The sequence below is a fragment of the Plectropomus leopardus genome, chromosome 8 (assembly GCF_008729295.1).
Source record: "Plectropomus leopardus isolate mb chromosome 8, YSFRI_Pleo_2.0, whole genome shotgun sequence".
In the NCBI taxonomy this organism is placed as follows: Eukaryota; Metazoa; Chordata; class Actinopteri; order Perciformes; family Serranidae; genus Plectropomus; species Plectropomus leopardus.
The window spans coordinates 14,247,128-14,271,153 of record NC_056470.1 but is presented as its reverse complement, the minus strand read 5'-3'; the positions used below and the strand labels follow the sequence as shown (position 1 = coordinate 14,271,153).

General features: G+C 39.7%; 1 protein-coding gene across 1 annotated transcript in view; it reads left to right on the top strand.

Moving 5' to 3' along the window:
* Positions 1–528: 528 nt before the first annotated feature.
* cntn3a.1 (contactin 3a, tandem duplicate 1) overlaps positions 529–24,026 on the top strand; it is a 103,203-nt gene continuing 79,705 nt past the window's right edge. Inside the window, exons 1-3 of the mRNA XM_042491562.1 lie at positions 529–544; positions 11,331–11,474; positions 23,138–23,270. Of these exons, the coding sequence (XP_042347496.1) occupies positions 11,420–11,474; positions 23,138–23,270 (188 nt within the window). The 5' untranslated portion in view covers positions 529–544; positions 11,331–11,419. The remainder of the gene's footprint in view (positions 545–11,330; positions 11,475–23,137; positions 23,271–24,026) is intronic.

Here is a 24,026-nt window from a genome sequence, read left to right as displayed (position 1 = left end):
CCCACCTCTGATGCCCATGTGCCACTGCCGCCGCGCGCGCAGGCAACTACAGTCCTCCTCCTGTGGACTAACCGGACGCTCAGACTCAACCCCAGACCGTCAACACTTTCTACTCCTAAAATGAATTAACACAACGACATTTCAGAAATCTTCACACCGCAGAGCTCGTCTCTGAAAGCTGCGGGTTTAGTTGGTGTGAGCCTGGCGGCGGAGCGAGCAGGACTGCCGGGTTGCCCTAAATGAATGCGCCGGGGACTGGAGTGTTGAGAGCGGAGGACCGGGCTGCGAGCAACTACTCGGACTCAGAGCTCACCGAAGGCACTTAGGGTGGGGAAGAGTGAACGCAAGCGTTAGGGTATCCCTCTTCCGAGTTTGGGGCCATTTCTACGAGAGCAACATCCGCACTTTGAAGAGACGAAGTTCACTGTCGCCGTCGACTCGATGCTGGGAGCAGCTGGGCTGAAGGGAGCGAGGAGATGCGCGGTGTAACATGGATATCCGAGAAGGGATAAACATCAGAAAACACCGCAGGGGACGTACTCAGGTAAATAACTAATGTATGCTCTTCTTTATGTTGAGTTTGAACTGTAATTTTCAGTATTGCTCACACATCATTGCTTATTTTCTGTGCAATCATCAGGCTGCTCAGTCTACACAAACTTCCACTTCTGGCATCGAGGATAATTACAGGAAAATAGTGGAATAATTTAGACATTCACCCAAAAAAACAGCATATATGCTGGCTTGTTTGGAGGTGGTTTCACATTATGCTTATTCTGTATTTCCCTCACAGTCTATAGTAGGCAACACACACACACACACACACACACACACACACACACACACACCGTTCAGGATGTAATTGCACATGTCAAGGCATACATTTGTGTCTATGTCTTTTATAGGCATGTGTCAATGAATAAACTAACAGTTTAAAATAGTGGTTCCCAGTTGAGTTGTTCAGTACCCACACAACCCCTTAGAGAGAATAACATTCTCTGTCCTCTAATTTCCATGAGCATCATTTATAGCATGCATGTTTTCTGTAAGGGGGCACAAATGCACCTATTAATTCTTCCTGATTTAAAAAGCTCTGGCAGAACTCATTTGTCGTCAGCGATCAACAGGGGATTGGACTCAGTCCAGTCTCATCATCTCTCCCTTTCTTTGATTGCGCCCAGCTCCGAGCCTGATTGCTGCTCAGATTGTCTAAAGTCCTTTAGCGTGTGACTCTGGTGGTAATGGCTATCCTTATGAAATCAAGTGCCCATATGTTTGAGAGGGAGCTGCCTTGCACATCATGATTCTGCTATTAAGTAAATTAGCAGTGGCTCAGGATGGGGTTCTTTTGACAATTAACATCTCTGTAACTAAGTGTTTACAGTTTGTGTGTTCCTCGCGCTTTGTTTGCAGGGAAGCTCAGTGTTGTAAGCACTTTCTTTTGTTTCATGTTGACATAATGCCAGCTGGATGTGCCCTGGGCGTAACTGTTTCAACCAAAAGCTGTGGTTTAATTCCCTACTCAAACACCACTTTGGAGTGCAGTTACTCCTCTTACCTTTAGTATCCAAGCAGTTGGGATAGTGGAGCTACTACACATCTCCTTGGGGAAGTGTGCTTATGGCTGGACACATTTTTGATGATGTCACTGGCTCAGAGAGAGGAAGAGGGGGGAACATGAAGTTCATAGTACCCCGCTGAGCGGAGACTGGTCTGCATGAGAAGTGGGATAACTGCACACGGACTGATGGAGGTTGATGCAGGTAAAATTATGTGCATTCTGATAGGTACAAGTAGGGTTTGTCATTTTTCCAGTGTTTTAACAGAACAGCAGGCAAGCATAGGTTGGATAATCCACATGGTTTCTTCTGAAATCTGTTTTATGTCTCTGCTGTTCATTCAAAAATAAATGAAAAGAGTAGACCTACCTGCAGAGCTAAGCTAACCTTTATCTTTTATTCAAAACTGAGTGGAGGTATGGTTCAAAGGAACATACTAAATTCTTCACACTGTATCTTTCTGACTTTGTAAGGTTATTCTATGCAGTATGTAAAAACTAAATCATTTTTGCCTTTTTAAAATCGACAACCCACATCCTTACCTGCATCAAAACATCTCATTCTTTGACTACATGTGTTTTTTTTTCCAATTTCTCATGCACAGTAGCTCAGTTGGGTGCTATAAAGTTCATGCTCCATCCTCCTCCTCTTTTTGAGTCAGTGATATCTTATATGTCAAAAAAAAATAAAATTGCGACGGTACACACAAAAATGAAAGCATGCAGCGGAAATCTCAATTTTGCAATGTGGTTTTGATGGACATCACAGCTGAAATTCTCCCGGGACAGCTCAGATGACATGAAAGCAAGGTAATAGATATCGGGAAAACATTTTCACTCACTATTTGTGTAGTTTTTACGTTTGAAATTGAAAGGAGCTTTCACAAATTGTAATTTGACTGATGTGCAATATAGTGTCAACAATAGACCACGCTGTGTAGCTTTGAACTGAGCTACAGTTTGTATGTTTTTCCATATAGTATAGTTTAGGATAGTTTATTCATACAGTACTATCTGCCAGATTTTTTGTGATCAGCATTCCCTCAGTCTGTATGGGCGCTTTAAGCCTCAGTGCTCACATACACTTACAGTTTTTTGTCCGTAAGAGGATCTTTCATTCCTCACAGTAATAGCAGCTTACCCTTTCTTCATCGTGGGCTTAAAATTGCCTCCCCATGATAACTGCTGGGTACCACCAAAGTGTTTCACCAAAGACCTAAACTTGTGTATTTAAGGAACTATTAGTTGGCAGGTTCTAAAAGCCTAATGGGATTCTTAATGAGTACCTTAGTAAAGGCAGGTGCTCTGGAATTGTCAACCGCTTTCAGTCATCAGTTTCACAGGAAATACACAATGTGTTTGCTTTGGGTGCCTAATTAGAGTGATTAAAATCTAGGCCACTCCAGTTTATTTCCAATGAAATAAAAACTCTCAGTGATTTATCCGTTCACAAACATCTGTTTCAGGGTATTTACAATGAATGCATTGCTAGAGGTTTTAACCAATGCTTAAAGGGTCTTCAGAAACTTTCTAACCGAATTTCAATGCATAGCTCTATAACATTGTGTAAATTATTACCATATACTGTGCTCATTATGTTAAAACCTGGGCTTGGAGCATGCGTGCAAGCAGGAGGAACCTTTCAGCAGACTCCATTGCTCTTGTCACAGGGGAGAAGGGGATGAGCGCTTTCGTGGAGCGCCCCTGTTGTGGTCTGGAGAAATAAAGAAGCTGGCATGTGTTATGTCATGCCTGCGGCTTGTGTGCTTAGATCAAAACACCATTAGTCTCTTTGTCTTGTGCCACTATTTGAGGTAGAATCTTGGCTAGGGAATATGTTGGCACTTCCTTGACTCCCGTGGTGTGCCATTTGTGAGGAATATAAAAAATTGGGTTGGCTTGCATAAAAGCTTCAAGAAAGTTTTGAGCTTGGTGGGTTGTATGCGCATAGATTCTTGAAGAGCAAGATTGGGAGAGGGAAGTTTAGGTTGTTTTGTGGCTTTTTCATGTCTGTGCAGCTTTGAAAGTACTGCTAGGTTCAGTGTTTACAGCCTGTACAAGCAGAAAGAAGCACCTTAAAAATGCCTTTGGAAGTGTCGTATTTTTCTTGTTAAAGTCCTCAAGAAAAGGAAGTTAGAGAGTTTTGGCTTCTGTTCTGTGACGTGTTTCCCGGTGAAATAGAATACTTGAGCGGTGCAAAGTTACAAGATAGATTTAGATAAAAATTTTTGCAATTGATTGGACTGGTAAAAAGTGGGCGGACTCAGAGTTTCGCTCTATGCAGAGTCTGCTGCAGACTGTTGGCTGCACACACTTTTCTCACAGTTAGATCAGAAGGAGAATGAGATGAATGAATTAGACATCTGCCACATTGTTTTGGAAATGGAAACAAAGGTTTTTCCTACTGATATCCAAACACACATCTTTTTCCATTTCTCTCCATATCACTGTTAGCTGTTACAGACTTGAATGTAAAAAGAGACCTGGATACAGCAATGGAAGTGGGCCCCCATTCATTCCTTCGGAAGTTACTCAGTGGCACATGAAGCCATAAAGGCTCTATTTTCGCTGTATGAAATTACCTGGATCTTCTGCATTGTGGGGCCCATAGAGCATGCACACTAGAGGCTTATGGCAGCCGAATAGCGCAGTCAAAAATGTGTGTCATTGGCTCTCTTTTTCAAAAATAAATAAATAAATGAATGAATAAAATTCAGATGTGAGCACTTTGTGCTTATTGTATTAAATTATTATTTATTATTATTTATTTAATTTTTCTTAAACTGATATCATCTCCCGTTTCAGCACCAGATGGCTGCTCACTCTGCTCTTCACTCTGCAGGCAGGAAGAGACGCAGAGGCCAGGCTCTGTTCTGGGCTTTCTGTCCTTCCTCCTGACTGGAGCAGGGAGCTTGAGAAAAACAGTGTGGAGAGTTTGTGTCAGAAGTCCCCGTCCAGGGATCACAAGACTTCACCTGAGAAGGGCAAAAACAGATCAGGCAGGTTAAGAATCTGACACTCAGTGATCCATCGAGGTGGTCCTTTTTCTGCTGGAGAAACATGTGTCTCAAGCCGCCACACAGCCGGTGTGTCTCAGGCATTAGAAGCCAACTAATGCTTATTTGGGGGTTGGGCTTGGTAAGGCTTGGTGTCAGTAATTTCTATAATGATCTCAGAAGGGCCGGGTTCAGGCTTAAGTTCAAATAGTTTTGTTCAGTTTGGGTCGTAATTTCATTGACATTGACCATTGAGAACTCTAACCTTTGTCACTATGTAAGTCTCTAAAAGACTTTTTGGGCCCCATGGCATCATGTCATCATGTGATGAACCCGGACGGTGTCATTCCACTTTTGGCCACTGTGTAAAGTTCGCTTCAGGTCAATTTATTTATTTATTTATTAAGTCAAGTCCGGTTTACTTATAAAGCCTATTATCGGAAAACACGGTTTGCCTCAAGGGCTTTACAGCATACGACATCCCTATGTCCTTAGACCCTCACATCGCCTAAGGAAAAACTCCTTTGGTGATGGCGGGGGGGGGGGGGGGGGGGGGGGGAAACTCAGGAAGAGCGGCAGAGGATGATGAGGGATCCCTCTTCTTACCAAAGGTGCAATAGATGTCGCAAATAACAGTTGAATTACAATAATGACAAAAAGGGAAAGAGAAAGAGAGAGGGAGAGCTGCACAGCAATTATGGTAGCAAACGCATGTCATATTACAATAATGATAGCTGTAAAATTACTTAATGTACTCTATGATAGCATGGTATGTTATTTACAAAAGCCTGGTGCTGTTTCTGAGAGCTTTCCTACAACACACAAAAGGAAAAGTGGCGTTTTGTATGACCAGTGTGGCTAGCCAGTCGAGACATGTACAGCCACAGCCACATTCAGTTTAAAGCCTACATGACATGCCCTCTACAACAGCGCCCACCACCAGCATCGGACAAACCCACTAAAGCGACAATTATTTGAACTCTGCTACAATGCCAAAAAATCAGTATTTTTATCCACTGACTGTATTTATAATACAATATGAAGTGATTCATTTTTTACAGTAAAGTGATGCAACTCTTTCCCTAATCCTGACCTCTACCACCGATCTTTTAATGTACCACTTCATTTTCTTCAGGGCTCCTGCTTCCAGACCAAGAGCTATACCTACTCAAGCTAGTCGCCTAAAGTCTCATTTGATTGGAGGAACTTTTGTAAACACTCCTGACGGCAAGGTGATTCATCAAACATTACCTGGTATTATAAGGTATAATAATAGTATTACCCGGTGTTACAGAAAGAGAAAAGAATATAATAATATAGAATATAATAATAAACAATATTCTGATGCAATTTTTTTAACATATATTTGGCATAAGACAGAGACACAAAATTAAAACTGGAATATGTATTTTTAATTTCCTGAAGACTTTAAAATTGTAGACGGAGCTACAAACATGCTCTGTGGGTTGAACAGATGTGACACTTACACGTAACAAGGAACATGTCCCAGTTGGATGACGAGAAAGAAAAACATCTGCAACCTTCAAAGAAAAACAGTATAGCTATATTGGTCACTATATAAATGCATCCCACTGTCAAAAAACAAAATACAACAAACATCCTAATTGCTGTCTTGTGGATGGCTGCATATTTGGTTCAATAATTGAATATTTAGTGTTTAAAAAAAAACCCTGTAAAATACTATTATCTGATTAGGACTCGGTATCATTATCACTGCCACTCTTCCACAGAGCTGCTTAGTAAATCTTTGATTCATGTGTGCGGTGAATCAAAGTGTGCAGGATTAGGGAGGAATTTCACGTTCACTACTACTACGAGTCTCAACTGGAGCACCACCAGAAAATGAATTTTAAATGACTGGAGGCACTCAGAGCCGTGAGAGGAGCCTCACATGCAGGAAAACACTGATCGAGCTGGTGTCTGCAGATTAAGTGAAGTCACAGCTCAGGTGATTAAAGATGCAGCATTGTATGCCATTTTTCCTGGTCTTGTCTCGTTGCTGCAGAGTGTGAGAGTCTGGTCTCATTCATGATTCAGAGCTCGGGGGGTGTGGGCGTGTGTGAGTGTGTGTGTGGGGTGCTCATGCATTTTAGCGTGAGTTTTATCTTCATTTGGACTCTTCAGCCAAAGGGACCTGGAGTACCCCTCTATTAATACATTTTTGAGTCCTGAAAAATTGATGGCAGCAGAGAGATCGGGTGTAGTGGAGAGGGTCGAATCAACTGACATCACTGTCAGCTTCTATGGCTGACTGAACTACAATCTGTGGTTTATCAACTCCAGCTGGTGCTGTCAGAGAAGAAGAGGAAAAGAGGTGTCACTTTGACAACACTGAAATTTGGAGGAGCGCTTTGTCTCCACAGATCTGAGGCTTTCCTCAAAGCAGCTGCATTTCCTCAAAAGTCAAATAAAATAAGCCGTTCAGTATTATTTCCAAGCTTTCTGCCGTTCCAGCGCACAGCATTGATTTCATGTGATTAGATGAAGTCCCACTATGCTGGGAAATGAACCCTGACTGGCCGCACGCTACAAGGAACTGATTAATCAATAAATTGTTGAGCATAAAATATCAGAAAAAATGTGCAAAATGCACATCACAATTTCCCCAAGTATGGATAACTCAAAGTGTGGTCCTTTTATTGCATTCTTTTGTCTGATCAACAGTCCAATTTTTAATTCTTAATGACCAATTAATCTATTGTTAATTAATTGTTATCATTCCTAGTCTGAACCCTAAAAATATTCAATATACAATTAAATATATCTGAGAAAAGCAGCACACTCTCACATTTGACCAGCCTGAATAAGTGAATCCTTGACATTTTGATGACTTGATAAATCATTTTTATGAATCATCAATTATTAAAATTGTGATTGATTAATCTTCAAAGGAAATATGCTGGGATATTGATGTCCTCATATGAGACCAGAAATTATCTGGGATGTGGGTTATTATGAAGATGACAATGACATTTGGGCGTTTAACACAATTGTTATGGGAAATTTTACCCACAGTTCATGAGGTCAGGGACGACAGCTCCGAGCTGCACCTGACATTTCGCAGGTCTCTTCATAATCATGACTTGCTGCTAATTAAAATGTTTTGATCTCCCAGCATCAATCAGTTTGGTTTATCATTATAAATGAAGCTCAGTGGTGCTACAGAGATGAAATGGCTGAAATTATATTTGAGCTCCAAGGGAACATGCTTGTTTAGTATAGACCCCAGCAAAAAGCAAATCATGATCACTGCTATGAATTTTCTGTGAAAATGAAATGCAAAAATGACCATTTCCACAACAATCCCAATTCACATAGCAAGAGCAAAATAACTGCAATCTTATTTATTTGCATATTGTGCAGCCATAATTCATATTTCACCCAGAAAAGACAAGTTTACTTGAGCTGAAAAATATAAAATTTTTTAGGTAGGAATATGAAGCATTCAGTAGTAGGGCTGGGTGTCTGTACTCGATGCATGTAAAGGTCCAGTGTAAAGAATTAAGGGACATCTATTGGGAGAAGGGGAATACAATATTTATAACAATGTTTTCATTAGAAAATCACTTGAAAATAAGATTATTGTCTATTATTGTCTTTTCATTACCCTAGCAGGAGCTGCTTATTTCTACATACAGAGTGTATCCTCTTCCATGGAGTCTACCTTTTGGTTTCTACAGCAGCCCAGAATAGTTCAAACATACTCTGGCTCTAGGTAGTGCTAAAAACATTTTCGCATTGACCTCCGTAGCTCTCCTACGTGCTTCGCACCTGGGAGAAGTTTCAGTTCTGCAACCTCACTGCTAGATGCCACTAAGTGCTACACCCTGGACCTTTAAGGTATTGACTGAAATAACCCAGTAGTAAGTAGTCTCGAAACTTCTCCAGTCAAATGATACTTGCCTTCAATCCTATTTGTACCCATATATATAGGAGAAAATAACTATTTGTATGGTTTTGCTCACAGCCAATCACTGCAAGTGTACTTTGATTCATTGCCAAAAAAAGAAGTGTGAATGGCCTACTGCCGCAGCATCTACAACCCATACATTCTGTGGTGTAGTGAAGCCAAGTGTTTTCGACAAAGTTGCTAGTTCTGGTGGCTGAGATGCCACCAAAACACTCAAAGTATGGGCCATGTGAGACACCTGTGGCATCTGACAAAAACAAATGCCTAAAATGGGAAAGGATTATTTTGGTAAAAACTGGGAATATGAGTAAGATGATAAAGCACCTTATAAAACATTGAAAAAACGTCACAGTGGACAGCTTCACTGTGTTCACGAGGGCAAAAACATCAAAAACAAAAAAAAACCCATACCAAATGTGGTACTTTATTTTTTTCGGTATCACTTTTAGGGTTCTGGGAATGTACCATTATTAAACAATACCAAGCCATATCTGATAGGGATAATGCTGTTTGCAGCGTCTGAAGTGTGGTAAAATCATTACCCTCAAAGAAAGAAAATTTGTCTCATATTGCACTTAGATTTTGTGTGTTACCCTCCAGTTAAGTCACCTGCATTTGTGAAATGAGAGGCTGGGGTCATTGCTGTTGTGTTACATTTAAATGCAGTTGAGTTTGCACAAATTGGGTCAGGAAATGTTTAGGCCAGGACTGTCATCCCAGTCTTGATCATATTCCATTTTTCAACGACTGCCTTTTTCCCGAGACATGAAAGAGAGTGGAACTTAAAAGGCAAAGTTTGAAAGCCTTCCCTATCATTAACTTTCATCTAATACAGCAAACAAATGAGAGAATCAATTTAGGATGAAAGTAAGTCATTGGCCTTGTCACTACCACTTAAGGTCACAAGGGTAATTAATTTGTAGTGAAGAGGAAGTCAAATAGTGCCATGGACACTCCCCGACTCCCCTAGCCATCATCTCAGTGCTGAGCTTCCGTGGATCAAAAGGCCGTCTCTAATCCCCCCCACACTAACCTGCTCTCTGATGTCTCGTGTCTCTGGGTTTGCTGAGTAATAGAGATCAAGAGATTGCTGTTAGAGGCCATCAGATACCTGCTTTCATGACTGGGGTGCCTCAATGGTTCACATGTTCTAATCATGTGCAGTTGTGGTGCTGTCGAGGCAGGGTAAAGAAATTTTAGAAGACGAGGGTGTCAAACATTTACATGACTTACAAAACAAGTGTTTTTGAAGACATGAAATGCCAAATCCGCAGTCTGTATTTACTTTGTTAGTCAAGTGAAAACTTGTCGTAATTAATGTAAATATAAATGTTAGATGTTAGAACCAAGCATTTAAATAACATGATAAACGTGTGAAGCTGAAATTAAAAAAAAAGTAGTTTTGCTGAATTTCTAGGCTCCTCTTTTTTTTTTTTTATCTTAAAGACATTGTGTGGAGTAATTTATTCAGCACATCTCTCACAATTATTCCCTCAAAGGAGGAACACTCCAAAAATATCCAGGAGCACAAGAAGGGATTTGAAGTCTCTCTGTTTTATTATTAAAAGCCAACATTTACTCATGACATTTGCATCCTAATAACTGCAAGATAAGTTGGAACTAAGATGACACTCTAAACCCAATCTCCATAATGAGATTTATAGGGGAAAAATGTTGCCTTTTAATGGTTTAGTACACGCAGAAGGAAGAGAAGTGTAGGCGAACGTGTCAGGGACGCAGTTGATATATTCACATAAGCATCAGTATGCTCTGTCATGCCTTTCAGTGGTGCAAAGATAAGAGGCGTGCAGATAACTGGGAAACTATGAGAGTGTAATCTTTCAGTTGTTTCTGTGTTTTTTTTGGCACTTGCCTTTTGATAGACTATACTGTACGCTGTTATTAATTTTTTTTCCTCTCATTAATTTCAGCATGCCGATGGTGTGTAGTCAGAAGAAACTTCACCATCAGTCAGTTAAATGTACCAGAGAGAGTCAGTTTGAGCAAAGACAATGGCTAATTTCCTCTCTTCATCTTCTCTCACTCTATAACCAGCCCATCATATGCAAACATTTATCTGCTGCTTTATCAGAAAGGATCATAGCTATCAACGTGTCGGGGGCGCTTGGGGTATTTAGACAAATAAATACATCACTTTTTTATCAGTGACAGGAGGGATACGTGTCATTATCGTTTCACAACTTTTTTGGGACTTCATTTGAGTCTTAGCTGGGATAAATTACGGTTTAGTCCTTGAGAAAATCAATTTTGTGAGTCTCCCTGGGGACCGAAAATGGTTTTGCCCTGCGTGCAGTCATCTCTTTATGTCAGAAATACATAATCCCCCCAACTCAGACGAATTCGAGGAGCCAGGACAGTGCTTTATTACATGCTAGGGAAAGTGTCTGACAACCAGCTTGCTTTTTGTTTTGTCTCAGCAGGTTTGAGTACAAGCAATCCCTTTATGTTTCTCTTGCAGACATGATCCCTATTATGCAATGTTAAGCACACTTAAGCAAACTCTACAGCACAAGTGTTTTGTAAGTGCTTTGCTTGGACAAATTATTTTCTGTTTGCAAAGACAGAGCAGCTTCTTGATCATTGTTGCAGATATATATGCACATTATACCCCACAGTGTATGCGATTCAAAACAAGGCTGCTATTAACTGTCACCTTGACCTGAAAAGTGCTTGCAAAGATTAAATGTTATTAAAAAAGATCTTTTTACTGTCCTCTGGTGTTTTATATCATAAAAGTCATTGCCTGGTAAACATGGACAATTACTGTCCACTACTATTAAATTGTGTCTAATTGCTTCCCCCTTGTTTTCTTTTCATTTGACAGAAGAACAGTGAAAGTGCTGGAAAGGACAAAGCCAGGATTCTTCACACCTGTGATTTGATGTGAGCTCGTATTGACCTGAGACCATTAAAATGGAGTTGCTATGGAAACTTATACTGCTGCTGTCATTGGTGGAGTGCCTGGCAGGTAAGCCTCCCAAACATGCACTTTTTTATGTTGTTAGCATAGAGCTTATGAATTGTTATATATAGATTTTGTTGTGTGTGATGGCGCCTTGGCATACAGAACAGATGGCACTTAAAAGCAAAATGGAAAACTAAAAGATTTTATGGCAAAGAGCACCCCAAAGCTTTCCTCCGATTTTGTCAAATGGTAGGAAAGGTTCACCTTGTTTTCAGCTCAAGGCAGCAAATCAACATTCCTTCAGTTGTGCATAGCAGCTACCTTTTTTTTTTTTTCCCCCGCAGTGAATCCTGTTAGAAAAAGAATAAGCCAGGTCTCTATCTCTGAAAGACAGCCCCTATCAGGCAGTTGAATGTGTAGTCATTCATTTTAAAAGGCCCTTCAATTGTTACCCTAATTGAGATTGCACTGGCAGTAGTGCAGAAATCTCGCCATTGATCTTGCTTTTAATGAGAGACCTAATTTTCCTCCCTTACAAAATGTTCAGGGTCAAATGCTAGTTCTCTTCAGAACGTCAGAGTCTGAAGCTGAGAACAAGATGAATAAGGGCTTTGTCGCATGAGCACAGTATCTTGAGGAATGAGTAATCTTTCATGTTGCCTTGCTCTAAATCAGCAGCCCCTCCTCACAGCTGGGACCTAAAATAATTAGCGTGCGTGCGTGAGTGTGTGCGTGCTCTTGGAACTGTCACTGTGTGTATCTTTTGTGCATGCGCGTCTCTTTTCAAAAACACAACAGCACGTCGGCACCTAAATTTGCCTACATGGCAATTAGCACCACTTATCACTAAATCCAGTACACATCAGTGGATGTTTAATGAGGCTTTCTGTGGGGAACTGTGACTCACTATGGGATTAGGATCTACACCACAAGTCTGGATCACATATTATGTCCTACTTAAAGCATTCTGTTAAATATACAGACAATTGAGTGTTTTCGATGTCGGTGGAAATCCTGCCACAAACCTGACGAGAGTTTTGATCTCAGACAAACAGCTCGAAGGAGACAATTCAAGTCTGAGGTGTGTGCTGCACCGTAGATCCATGCCACAAAATTTACTTCTGCAATCATGAGGTGCAGAAACCACATTCAGGGTTATTTATTCAAAGCAAATTAGTACTTAACAAAGGAGCAGAGGGCAAATCGTTTCTGAAAAGCATTGTGTTGCACAGCCCTTGCCTCACTCTTGAAGCTCACACTCACAGTTGGTAACACAGAGTAACCTAGCATTAATATTCAGTGAGGGGTTACATTACATATGCTCCGCTTGCAAGACAAGTATGGCGCAATATAACGATAGACCTCCAAAGCCTCTGTGCTCTGAGAAAGACTTGATAAGCATTTTAGTATGCAGACACGCAGTACTGGGTGGAGAAAGCACAGTGTGAGGGTGTTAGATAGGTGCTTCTAGGTAGTTTATTTATCCAGACTTGGAAGTGTTTTTAAAAAAAAAAAAAAAAAAAAAAAAAAAACAACAGTAGGCATCGGCTGTGTGGGAGAGCAATGGGGCCAAGGGGAAGTCATTCCCATAGCGAGTTCATCAGGAGTTAACCAGCCCTCCCCCCATCCCTCCCAGAGGGCCTGAACGGCCAGAGGCAGGGGCGTGTACTGACAAACACACATAGTGTTTGTGTGAATGCGTGAGTGAGTAAGACAGAGCGAGGGAGCAAAGAAGAGGCGTTGAGGTACGGCTGGATGCAGTTTGCCCCACACAGACACAGCTAACCTTCACACAGCAAACCACTTCCAGCACTCGATCAACAGTCTCCATCTGACAGAAGTGGTTTTGTCATACAGTCCTAACCTGGCTGGCAGAGTGTTTTGACAAAGGTGCATAACCAAGAATGCTTCATTTATTATATAAAGTAACTCATTATCTGTAAAGACTGGGCAAGGGTGAATTTCTGTTCAATTAACAATGCAGTATCCAAAAACATCAAAATATATCAAAGAGACAGTGTACAGCAATCCGGTCATTAGGAAAAACTAAGCCCCGGCTGTGAAGCTCGCTGTACATATTCCCTCTTACTTCACAACCACTTACCAAAAACATAAATCATTTGATGCAAAATATTGATTTCAAAACATTTTACTACAAGCTTAATGAATATACAAGCATCTGCCTAAAAATAATTGGCAGGAGTGCAATCAGAAAAACATCTGTAGTTGGCATTGAAAGGCTACAATTTAGCCACACTGGAAAGGGAAATGTAAACAAATCCAGTAAGATTGCTGTTGAGGCTCTAACCAGCAATCAATTGTGTTGTGCTTTCAGAACAATTCAAAATTAATATGGGAAAAAAAATCATCCATGGTTAGCTGAGTGGGTGTCAACAGTTTCTGAGAAGAAATACATTTTTGGCACAAGGTCTAGGTGTTTAATTTGATGAAAAAAATCAACAAAGCCTCTTGGACTTGTTGAAAGTGGAGTGATATGATTAGATGTCTAGTGTTCAGAAATAACTCAGCTTAGACTTTTTTGATTGGCCAATCAACCAAGTGTTCAACAAAGCTGAAATGAGTTTTTGCTGTGCTTTACACAGCAGTCGGTGTATTAAAAAAGTCTATTTTGATACAATACTGACATGTCTGTGTGTGATATGGGCATTATTGGTTGCTCAAACTGTTTCTCCTGTCCATAGTGGTTGTTAAGTGATGTAATACATGAGGGACAACATCCTCAGTCTTTTATTCGGGGTAAAAATGGATTTTAAAGTTTTGAAGCTAAAATAAGCCTTCAGCAGTCTGAGTTGGTCAGATCATGTGGGTAACTTCAAGTTTTGGGCATTTTTGTGCAAAATTCCCTTTTTTGTAGTTGTTTCCCCAGACAGTGTCCTTGCATAGCTTCAGGGAAGGCACAGTTACAAACAGGGATGAAATGGTTAAATGGTTTCACAATAAACCATGGTAAAATTTCTGACATTACCGTTTCAGATTTTAATTCTCATAAGAACTGTGTTTGATGATGTGCTTTGAAAAATTCACAGCAAATACTGTCAAGCATCAGTGTCAAACCTTCCACAAAGACTTAGTCTGAAGTGTAGTCGAATTTTGGTTTTTAGTTCGAGTGAAACTTGTCTATGTAACATGAAGAAAGAAAAGCATTGCTTAAGGGGCAACATCTCTAAACACTGTCTGACCGAATGCAAAACAAATCAGTATTATTGCATTTGATATAGTTTTGAAATGTTTACATATGGTATCGGCTGTGTTGTTATTTTAATATTTATACAAACAAAAGGTGCAAAGTGCTGCTAATTTTGAAAAATATAACTTGGTGAAATGAGTTTTTGTATCAGTAATAATTTTCAGCATATTTTAATAATACTGCTGTAATACTGCTTACTGTGATCATTTTGGTCACTGTAATTGTGATTTAACATTTTAATGTCCTCTTATGTTTAGTCACAAAAACAGTTAATTTGTTTTTAAAAAAATTGGAAGATAGCTTCATGTATTGTGTATTTGCAACTGCTGAACTGTCGTATTCGCTTTGGTTAAATGATGGAGTGCATTGGTGCACAGAAAGAGAACTGTGGTTTTGTCTACAATCACTTTGAAACACATTCAAATTGCATTTGTAAGAGATTTCTTCACAGCCAGTGTGAATAGGAGAAGGATCACAACAGAAGGAATGGTTACACAAACCAAAATAAATACTTTAAATGTACATATCGGCAGGGGAGTATATAGGGCCGACTTAAATACATGTTTACCTACGAATCCTTTAATACGACACCCCCCACACACACACACACTGTTCTGTTGATTTAAAGCAGGTTCACATCTTAGTGATGTGAGTGAAAATGAATGGCTGCTTCTGGCCAACACTATAATCTCCTGGAACTACTTTTACTTTGCTCTATATCCCCCCCGTGTGCATCCCAGAGACGACTGGAGTTTCAAATATTGACTTCCCTCATTGATTCATCAGAACATGGCAAAGCCTTTTAGGAATCCTTAAGCAAGGATTTTATTGCGTCTTTGAAGTTCTGTATATGTGAAGATGTGGAATATTCCCCAGTGAATCTTCCTCCCAAAGCTGGCTGGATTTTTTTTTTCTTCATCCAGAAATGAAAAATCATCCAATTTAAATGTGTTTGCGTACACAGTGTGTAACGTTAATTATAGATGCATAATAATGTGCATGGTGTATTATTTCTTGTAAATACATAACGATTAATTAAACAGTGATTATATTTGTGTCTGGATACATTATATAGCCTGTAGCACTGCTTTGAGTGGCGTTTATTGGCATATTTCAATGTCTCCTGATAGATGCAATTACTGGTCTGTTAAAGATTACTGAACATTAATGTGGACACTTTACCTGTATTATCTTATAAGTAGAGAGAGGACAGTAATTATGCTGTTATCACTAGATTGATATTCATTCAGCAGGGCTGCCGTGGCAAAGGAATTTCCCCTGCTGTGATTAAGGGTGGCACAACAGCGCAATATGCGCTATTACCCACCATTTTTTGTTGTTTTCGTTAATTAGCCCTCTTAATATATTTTGGTTGTAGTGCTATAGATAAGCTCTATTGTTAGGCTAATATTAAGTAAACATAACATCACAGTTTTAAAACAAGTTAGATACTTGTCTATTGTTAAAATGCAAACTACAGAAGGGCAACTAGGCACAATAAGATGAACAGAGTTTTTTTTTCCATTTATTTATTATTATTATTATTATTATTATTATTTATTTTTTTTTTTAGCTGAGATGCTTTGGTTGCATTTGGTTATTCTATAAAATATCCACAGAAATAAGTCTGTTTGCACATGGTGCAGTATCTTCTCTTTTAGGAAGAGAGATGGGACCCACTGGTCTGTGTGGGTTCAGTATTAATTTCTCTTTCATTGTTGTTGTTGTTCGGTGATGTAACGGTTCGTCTTTGTGGTATTTGCACTGCCCCTCCTTTGCTGTGACTGCTGGGTAAAAAAGGACAGTGATGGGCGGCAGCAGCATTGCACCCAAAGTTGAATAATTTTTAGCTATCTGCGACCTGGAAAAAATTGCAGACGTGCAGAGCTCAGCGCAGAATAGATGCAGAGTTCCTCGTCACACTGCTTGAATTCATAATATAGTGTTAATATGCATTGCTCCAGTGAAAAAAAGAAGAATGTAGCAGTTGTGAAGGTTGCTTATAAATAGTGTTGGTTTCAGGTTATTTCAACAGTAGTATTAATCTAGAGGTCCCGCGGCTCCTTAAAGAGTCTTAAAAGGCACTGTATTCATTAATCTAAAAATAAGGCCTTAATTGTTATTAAATTGGCTTAATTCATCTTTCAAAATATTTTTAAAAATATTAATTTTTTTGTTTCTTTCTGACGTTGTTTTGTAAAACAATAGGTACAATGTTTACATACATATACAATACAACATCCTTTTCCTAAATTCTCACATGCGGAGTTACAAACACAAAATCACCCAGAAAACTGTCCAGAAATAGCAGATATTTCCAATTATTGTTGGTTAGCCAAATAGATACCTTTATAATAATATAATATGTTTACTGTCTTCTATGTGGTCCACTCTAAAAGGGTTATGTAATCAACATCTGATGTCGATAATCTCACTTTTTCTCTGGATGAAAAAACATCATGTTTTATATTACAATAAACTTAATTTCAAGTGGCATTAAAAAGTCTTAAATAGTCTTAAATCTACTTTGCCTTAAGCTGCAGGCACCTTGGAATCAGCAAGAATTAAACATTTGATCTCAGCATCACACTAATCATTCACACATACAGTGACTTCATTATTGAGTGTAAAAGTGTGTGTTGTGCAGGTTAACAAAATAAATATGTATATATATAATATATTAACAAAAAGAATATATAGGATAGTTATTATGAGATGTATGTTCGATTTTGTGAGAGACATTTACAAAGTACATGAATCCACACTGTCAAAAAAAGAAAGGAAACCACTAATAGTCAAATCAGGCATGATGTAAGTTATGGTGGTTGGAAGCATTATGGTACAGTCAGTTTTAAACCATGATGAATGTTTCCATTAGTGTAGACCATAGCAGTTGGTAAGTGACAAATAACCTTCTAACCAATCTTGAGGAGGAAACGGTTGCAATATTACCACAATTAGATGACAAATGGCGTTCTCAGAAGCAATACGTTCCCGGGTTTATGTAGACATTCAGCAGAGAGAACAATAACAAGAAATAGCTTTAATTTGCAGTTCCCACATATGGAGTTAGACCTAATCAATTCTGTGTTTCCCCAGTGAACATGGCATCGGATACCCTGGATACAAAGAGGTGTTATTGAATTTCAGATGCACTGGCTTTGATTAGCCTGAGAATGGTGTGACATGGTTGGATATTGGTTGGGAATGTGTTGGCCACATTCCTCTCCGTACAGACTGTGTCGCTGAAAATGTAATTAAGTTAATTAGCGAGAGTCTGCAGTACAGTACAGTACACCCTAGCTGATAATCATAGCTGTAAAGAATGGCTTGGAACATTTTGTATTAGTTTGACTATTGGGCTGTTTCTTTTTATGTGGTTTTAATATATCTTCTCACTACTTCTTTAGTGCTGGATATGTCCAGCACCATTCACTATTTTTCACAGTTTACTGGTAAATTATAAATGGTTTTTATTACTCAGTTCAGTGTTTCTGATTTTAAAGGACCTTGAAGAAAACAAGTTCCATAGATATTTCAAATGTGTAGACGAGATGTGATCAAATCTATACTTTGCTCAAAACAACCCAAACCTTCCTTCTGCTCTGGAGTAACATTTGCTGCCCCTGAATGAGAGACCTTAAAGGTGTACCTTATCGGCCTGGACAGAGGGGAAAGATGCTTTAAAAAGCAAGATTGGCTTTTTTTATTTGATGCATAAAACCCTGAGCTGAAACGAATGGATTTGGGACCTCACAAACGGCCGATACCTCCCCCACAGCCGACTCCCCATGTGCCTGTTTATTCATGCTGAGGTAAGCTGGAGGAATTCATTTGCTGTCAGCTAGTATTGAATTTGAGATTAGCTTTTAATTCAGCCTCCTAAACAGCTCCCTCTGCCTTCCACTTGTGCTCCGATGCTGAGTCTTGTGTTGTCTGAGGAGCCTTCGAAAAACGGCTGCACATATCACCATCTGGCAGCAGGTGACAGATATGAGTGGAGGCGGCCTGTTTTTTTTTTTTTTTTTTTTTTTAAAGACCCTTTCATAATGACCTCCATATCTGTCCTGCGGCATTGTGCAGTCAACTTCCTGTTAGGATTCTGGATCAGTGCACTTCTGTGATAGAGCGCTTTTTCATCATTTTGCTTTCCCTGCTCTGGGGTGTTGGACCTACCATCAGATTCTGACATTCTGGTTTCAGCATGATTTCTTGACTCCTTTTAAGATCTTAAAAGGGGAAACAGTCTGTCAACTGAAGTGGCAGTGTTGATTTTAAAATTTAAACATGGCCAGATGTATTTCCAGAATGCATCCTCAGTTTGGTTAAGCCAGCAAGTATGCCACCAAAATGAAATCTTACTGGAAAAAAAAAGACAATTCCCTCTGTGTCTTCGTTCGGTGGATCTCAGTCTGGTGTGGCATCCCTGTGTTTGATTACCAGAAAGCAAGCCTAAAAATTATTCCACTTTTCCCTACCGCATCTTACATTCATTCCCGTGAAGGCAACGAAAGAGTTTCAGAGAGTTTGCATCAGTTTGAACTGAGTCCCCAGGCACAGCCTCCGGAGCTCAATCCCTTCCCATTATTCTGACACTTATTCACCATTATAATAACAGTTGCGATGGTGCTGCTAAAGATCAGGTCAGTTCAGCCCTGCCTTAACTGAGAAAATGGGCTGCACCCAAATATCTATGTTGATTAGTTTTGTGTTAATTGAATACTGAGTTAGGTTTGTGCTTTACAGTCCACTTAGGGATTGATTAAGAGTGTAATGTACACCAAGGTTATGCAAAAATATTCTGACAGACATGGTTCAGCACAATTAGGGTGTTTGCTTGTGAGTGCAGAAGGGGTAATGCGAGTTGTTGTGTTGAGCGGTTGTTTGTGCTTTAAGCGTAGCAACAGCAGGGTGCAAGTGATAAGTGAGAGGTCCAACACATTAAATAAGCACCATGAATCGCTTACTGTGCTTCAACAACATTTTGTCCCACATTCGTAATCAGGTGGTCATGAAAATAAGTTGAGGATGAGCCATTTTCTTTTTATAGTTTCCACACATTTGTTGAGTTGTTGGGACACAAAACTACTGCAACAACACAGTAGTAAATAATAAGGCATAAATACAACTCAATGGCATACAAGAAGACATTTATTTCAGTATAATAACCTTTATTACACAAAGCTGTTGTTCTTATAATTGCCACCCTGGAAGGGTATAATTTAATAATTGTGGCACCAGCACAGTATAATGTCTGTTTATATGGGTTGTATTTATACTGTATGTATGTATTGTACAAATCCCCCATCTGTGCAGGTCACATGTTGACCCACAACAGTCGGTGTCTCACACATAATTAGAATACATACGTGATGGTAACCGACAAAGAGGAGTGGGGATTTAATGATTTTCTTGTATGTGTGTGTCCCTTTGTATCATTCTGTGTGAAGGTTAATTAAATAATATAGTATTTAACAGGGCTATAAAAAAAGATCGCCTATGGATTGAGCTTGTATTCAGGTGGGAGAATAAACTTACCTGATGGAACAAACACAAAAATGCAGTGCTGTTTGTATAAAAGTTAATTCTGGATGAAACTCATATTTTCAATCTAATGATTTGTCTTTGAGTTCTGACTTTTGAATCGCTGCAAGTTAAAGTGCTAATTAATAACTAAAGGGCTGGATTATGTTTTGGGTCTGCCAGCTGAATTGCCCCAATTTAAGCATTTTTCAAAAATGATGCTGAATGCAAATGTTTGTGACTTGATAACTGGAATCATTTATCAATTTAATAAGGCACAGTGATTCATCTCATGTTTACCGCAGGCTTTATCATCCCTCCAAGTTTGTGTACAACAAGTGCAAGGATTTGTGTTTGAGTGTGGACTCTACAAGAGGTGTCTTCTGGTAATCAATCATCTCTCAACGCTGCTTCAAGGGACACGCTTCATCTAACAAAGATTATAATTAGGCGGCCTTTTATTCTGTGTAACTTTCTGAGAGGTTTATCCTTGTGGAGAGGAACAATCAGTGTACAAGGTCCCTTGTCAAACATCCCCACCCTCTCAGAGAGTTATTTTGAGTCTTGAGGATAAACCTGTACTCCCATGGTGCCACAGACTTGAGAAGGATACCTGCCTCTCATACAAATTAGTTACTCTACCTACAGTCTTCCATCCTCTGTGTCATTACAGAAATGCAAATGTATTCTGACAAATCCAAATGAATTCCCCTTCCGTCACAGAAAGAAATGTTTATTCCAATGAAGTGCTGACTACCCCATGGGTCACTCTTACTGTGGGCTTTGCCTGCGAAACATGCATCCACTATTGTACCTTTGTAATTAACTAGGAAATGGATGTCACACTAGACATGCTGCTGTCTTTGTTGTTTGTGTTTTCTTGTGTTCTTGTTCTTGCAAAGAATATGAATCAACAATGCAATAATATCACTGTGTGAATTTAGAGCTACTGTACTAATTAATGTACTGTGTGCCATAGGGCTGGGCGATTAATCGGATTTTAATTTCGATTACGATTTTGGCTTTCCTTGATTTTCAAAACAAGGTAATCGAGATAAAACGATCATGTGCAGCATGACGCGTCTTACAATGTTGCTCCTATTTTGCCTTTTATTTTTTTAAATCAAGCGCACCCTTTCCTCGTCCTCCACATTTATAATAGATCAATGGTGCTCCAAAGGCCGAACACTAGTTTTAGCACGTGTTGAAAACAGCAAGTCCCAGCGTGCTACTTCTGGTGGGTTTGAAACCTCGCGGTCTCATTTCGGATACAGACAGCATGCGCAGCGAGACCACGAGCGGCGACGAGCACAAGCGCGGAGAGCAAACAATACAACAATGAGCAGCTCTCATAGGAATGAATGAGGCCCCGCCCCCACGGCTGTATCCAGACTTCTTTATCATACATCCATGTATGTGCCGGTGATAGTGATAGTGATAATAGTGATAGTGCAGCGAGAGGAGCGGACAATATGACGTGAAACGCGGCTGTGTTACGTATGAACAGTTGAGGCTGTTTGTCAGAGAATAAATGCTACCATTTCGAAAGACTCGAGACCATGGATGTATTATAAGGAAGCTCGAGACGCGTTCCCATGTCTAGCTCGCCAGCCGCTGATTAAAGTAACAGAAGTTAGCCCCGAAGTTAGCAAGCTAAGTTACCTTCCCATCGGAAACAGACCAGGCTCCCTTAAGGTGGACTGTTAAAGTGGACCAGCTTTTCTCATTGTAGTGACACTCCCAGCTGCTTCTAAACAGATATTGGAGAAATGTCTGTCTGGTGAGTCTCTCTTGAGTTAGTGAAACAATCTTTGATACCAATTCAAAATGTATTTTGCTGTTATTGATACAGTAACTGTTATGCATTGTTAAATTATATTTAGTTGGGTTTGGTTTTATTATTATGTGAATGTGAACAAAGTACAGTAATGCAAGATGTGTTACAGTCATGGCTGCACCACAAAGCTTTCATTGTTTTTCAGTTGACTTGTAGGCCTAATCAAAGTTAAAGGACATCCAGTGTTTAAAAATAAACACCAAAGTTAATGCTCAATAACTGCATGATGTTCTGGAGGCCAGTGAGTAATCATGTTAAATAATTGTGATTTCAATATCAATCAAAATAATAGCGATTATTCTTTTTGCCATAATCCAGCAGCCCTACTGTGCTGTATATATTGTATTTTTTTCCTTCCTTCCTTCCAGCACATTATGAATAATTATGATAACAGCCAGTGTACGCACAGTGCAGAAACACTGCAAAAGTGTCGTTCAAAGATACTTGCAAGCCACACTGGTGATTTGTTGTAAAATTGCAAACTTGCATTATAAACAATGATGGGTAGTTTGGATGTTTTTTTTGTTATGAGGAGATGGAATATAAACAATTCAGAAAGAGCAAAAGAATTTGTTTTGATTTGGTATTTCAGGAAGGAAAACAACTCAAGTATTTTCCTCCAATTTTGGAAATTATGGCTTTCTTCTCCGTCTGAGTCACAAAGGGCAGTGCATTGATGGCACAAATAAGAGGGGACGATTTTAGAATAAGACCACATTACTCTCAGTATTTGTTATGGCATTTGATTTCAAATTTCTCATCGGATGACATCCTCTTGGAAAGTGTTGATAAGTTTGAATGGTTTAGATGGAAGTGTGCTGAAGCTCAGTGGCAGCGCAGTGTGTCTTTGACAAGTCTGTACATTCAGATGTTTGCGTTAAAGTTTTATGAAGGTTACCAGCTGATTATGCAGTACCTCCGGGACCTAGGAACTTTTTATGACAAACATAAAAAAATGCTGATGGGCTCTGCTCACATGGCTGACAGGACCATGCTAAATGGAGATTTTAACCCTCTCTTGTGCTGCACTGTTTTTCCACTTGCTTCCTTCCTCTGTAAGCACCTCGATATCTACTCGCCAGCAGAAAAATGTGAGAATTGGTTTTCGTGCTCACTTGGACATCAAAGCTGATGTAGTTTTTCTGCTTCTCCACCTAGGAAGTGGAGTCCTGCTGAGGCCCGTGTTCACCAAACAACCTGGCAGTGTGGTGTTTCCCCTTCAACCTGGTGAGAATCGCAGAGAGGTGGTGTTCAGCTGTGAGGCCCAGGGATATCCTCCGCCCTTTTACAGGTAACACCTCCAGGCATGGCTTTATTCACACCGTTTTTGTTACGCAGAACTTTCTCAGAGCTTTCAAATGAAAGATATGCACTAAAAACCAATTGAGACTGGATTTATTGCCCTGGGAAGAGCAGGGATTTGTGGACCTTATGGCTCGCTGCTGCGCACTGCCTGCAGCACTTGGCGTAACTGCCAGTCATGGTTAATTTGACAATGATAAACTAATTAGCCTCTGTTGTTGGTCTATTGTATATGTGCATTGGCGGATGAACATTGATCGGCTGTAGGATTCACTTTGAGAGCTTCCTGTTATCAGTATCACTGACCATTGGAAAGATCAAGTGACCCAAGAGAATCATGTACCAAAACTCTCCTGCTCTCATGACGAAGATGGCGAGGAAAAAAAACACCAATGGAGTACTTTTCACATACGAGAAATGATGTGGCAGAAGACGTCTTTCCATATCGCAGCTTAAGACCTGCTACAGTTACATTTTATGTGCAGCGTCACCGCTTAAGGCTGCATAGATATTGCCACAGGGCATCTGATTCAGAAAATATCACTACATGATAAACATGATTCAAAATAAGCAATATCACCCAGGAGGATCTGCTGTGATGTCATTTGAGCATGACAGTGATGTGGTTAGGATGGAGGCACTTGCGCCAATATCTACAAGCATCACTGAAGTGCTCAAATGACGTTAAAGCACTACTTCGAGTGTAATATTGAGATTATACAACTATTACCAACAAAATCAAAAT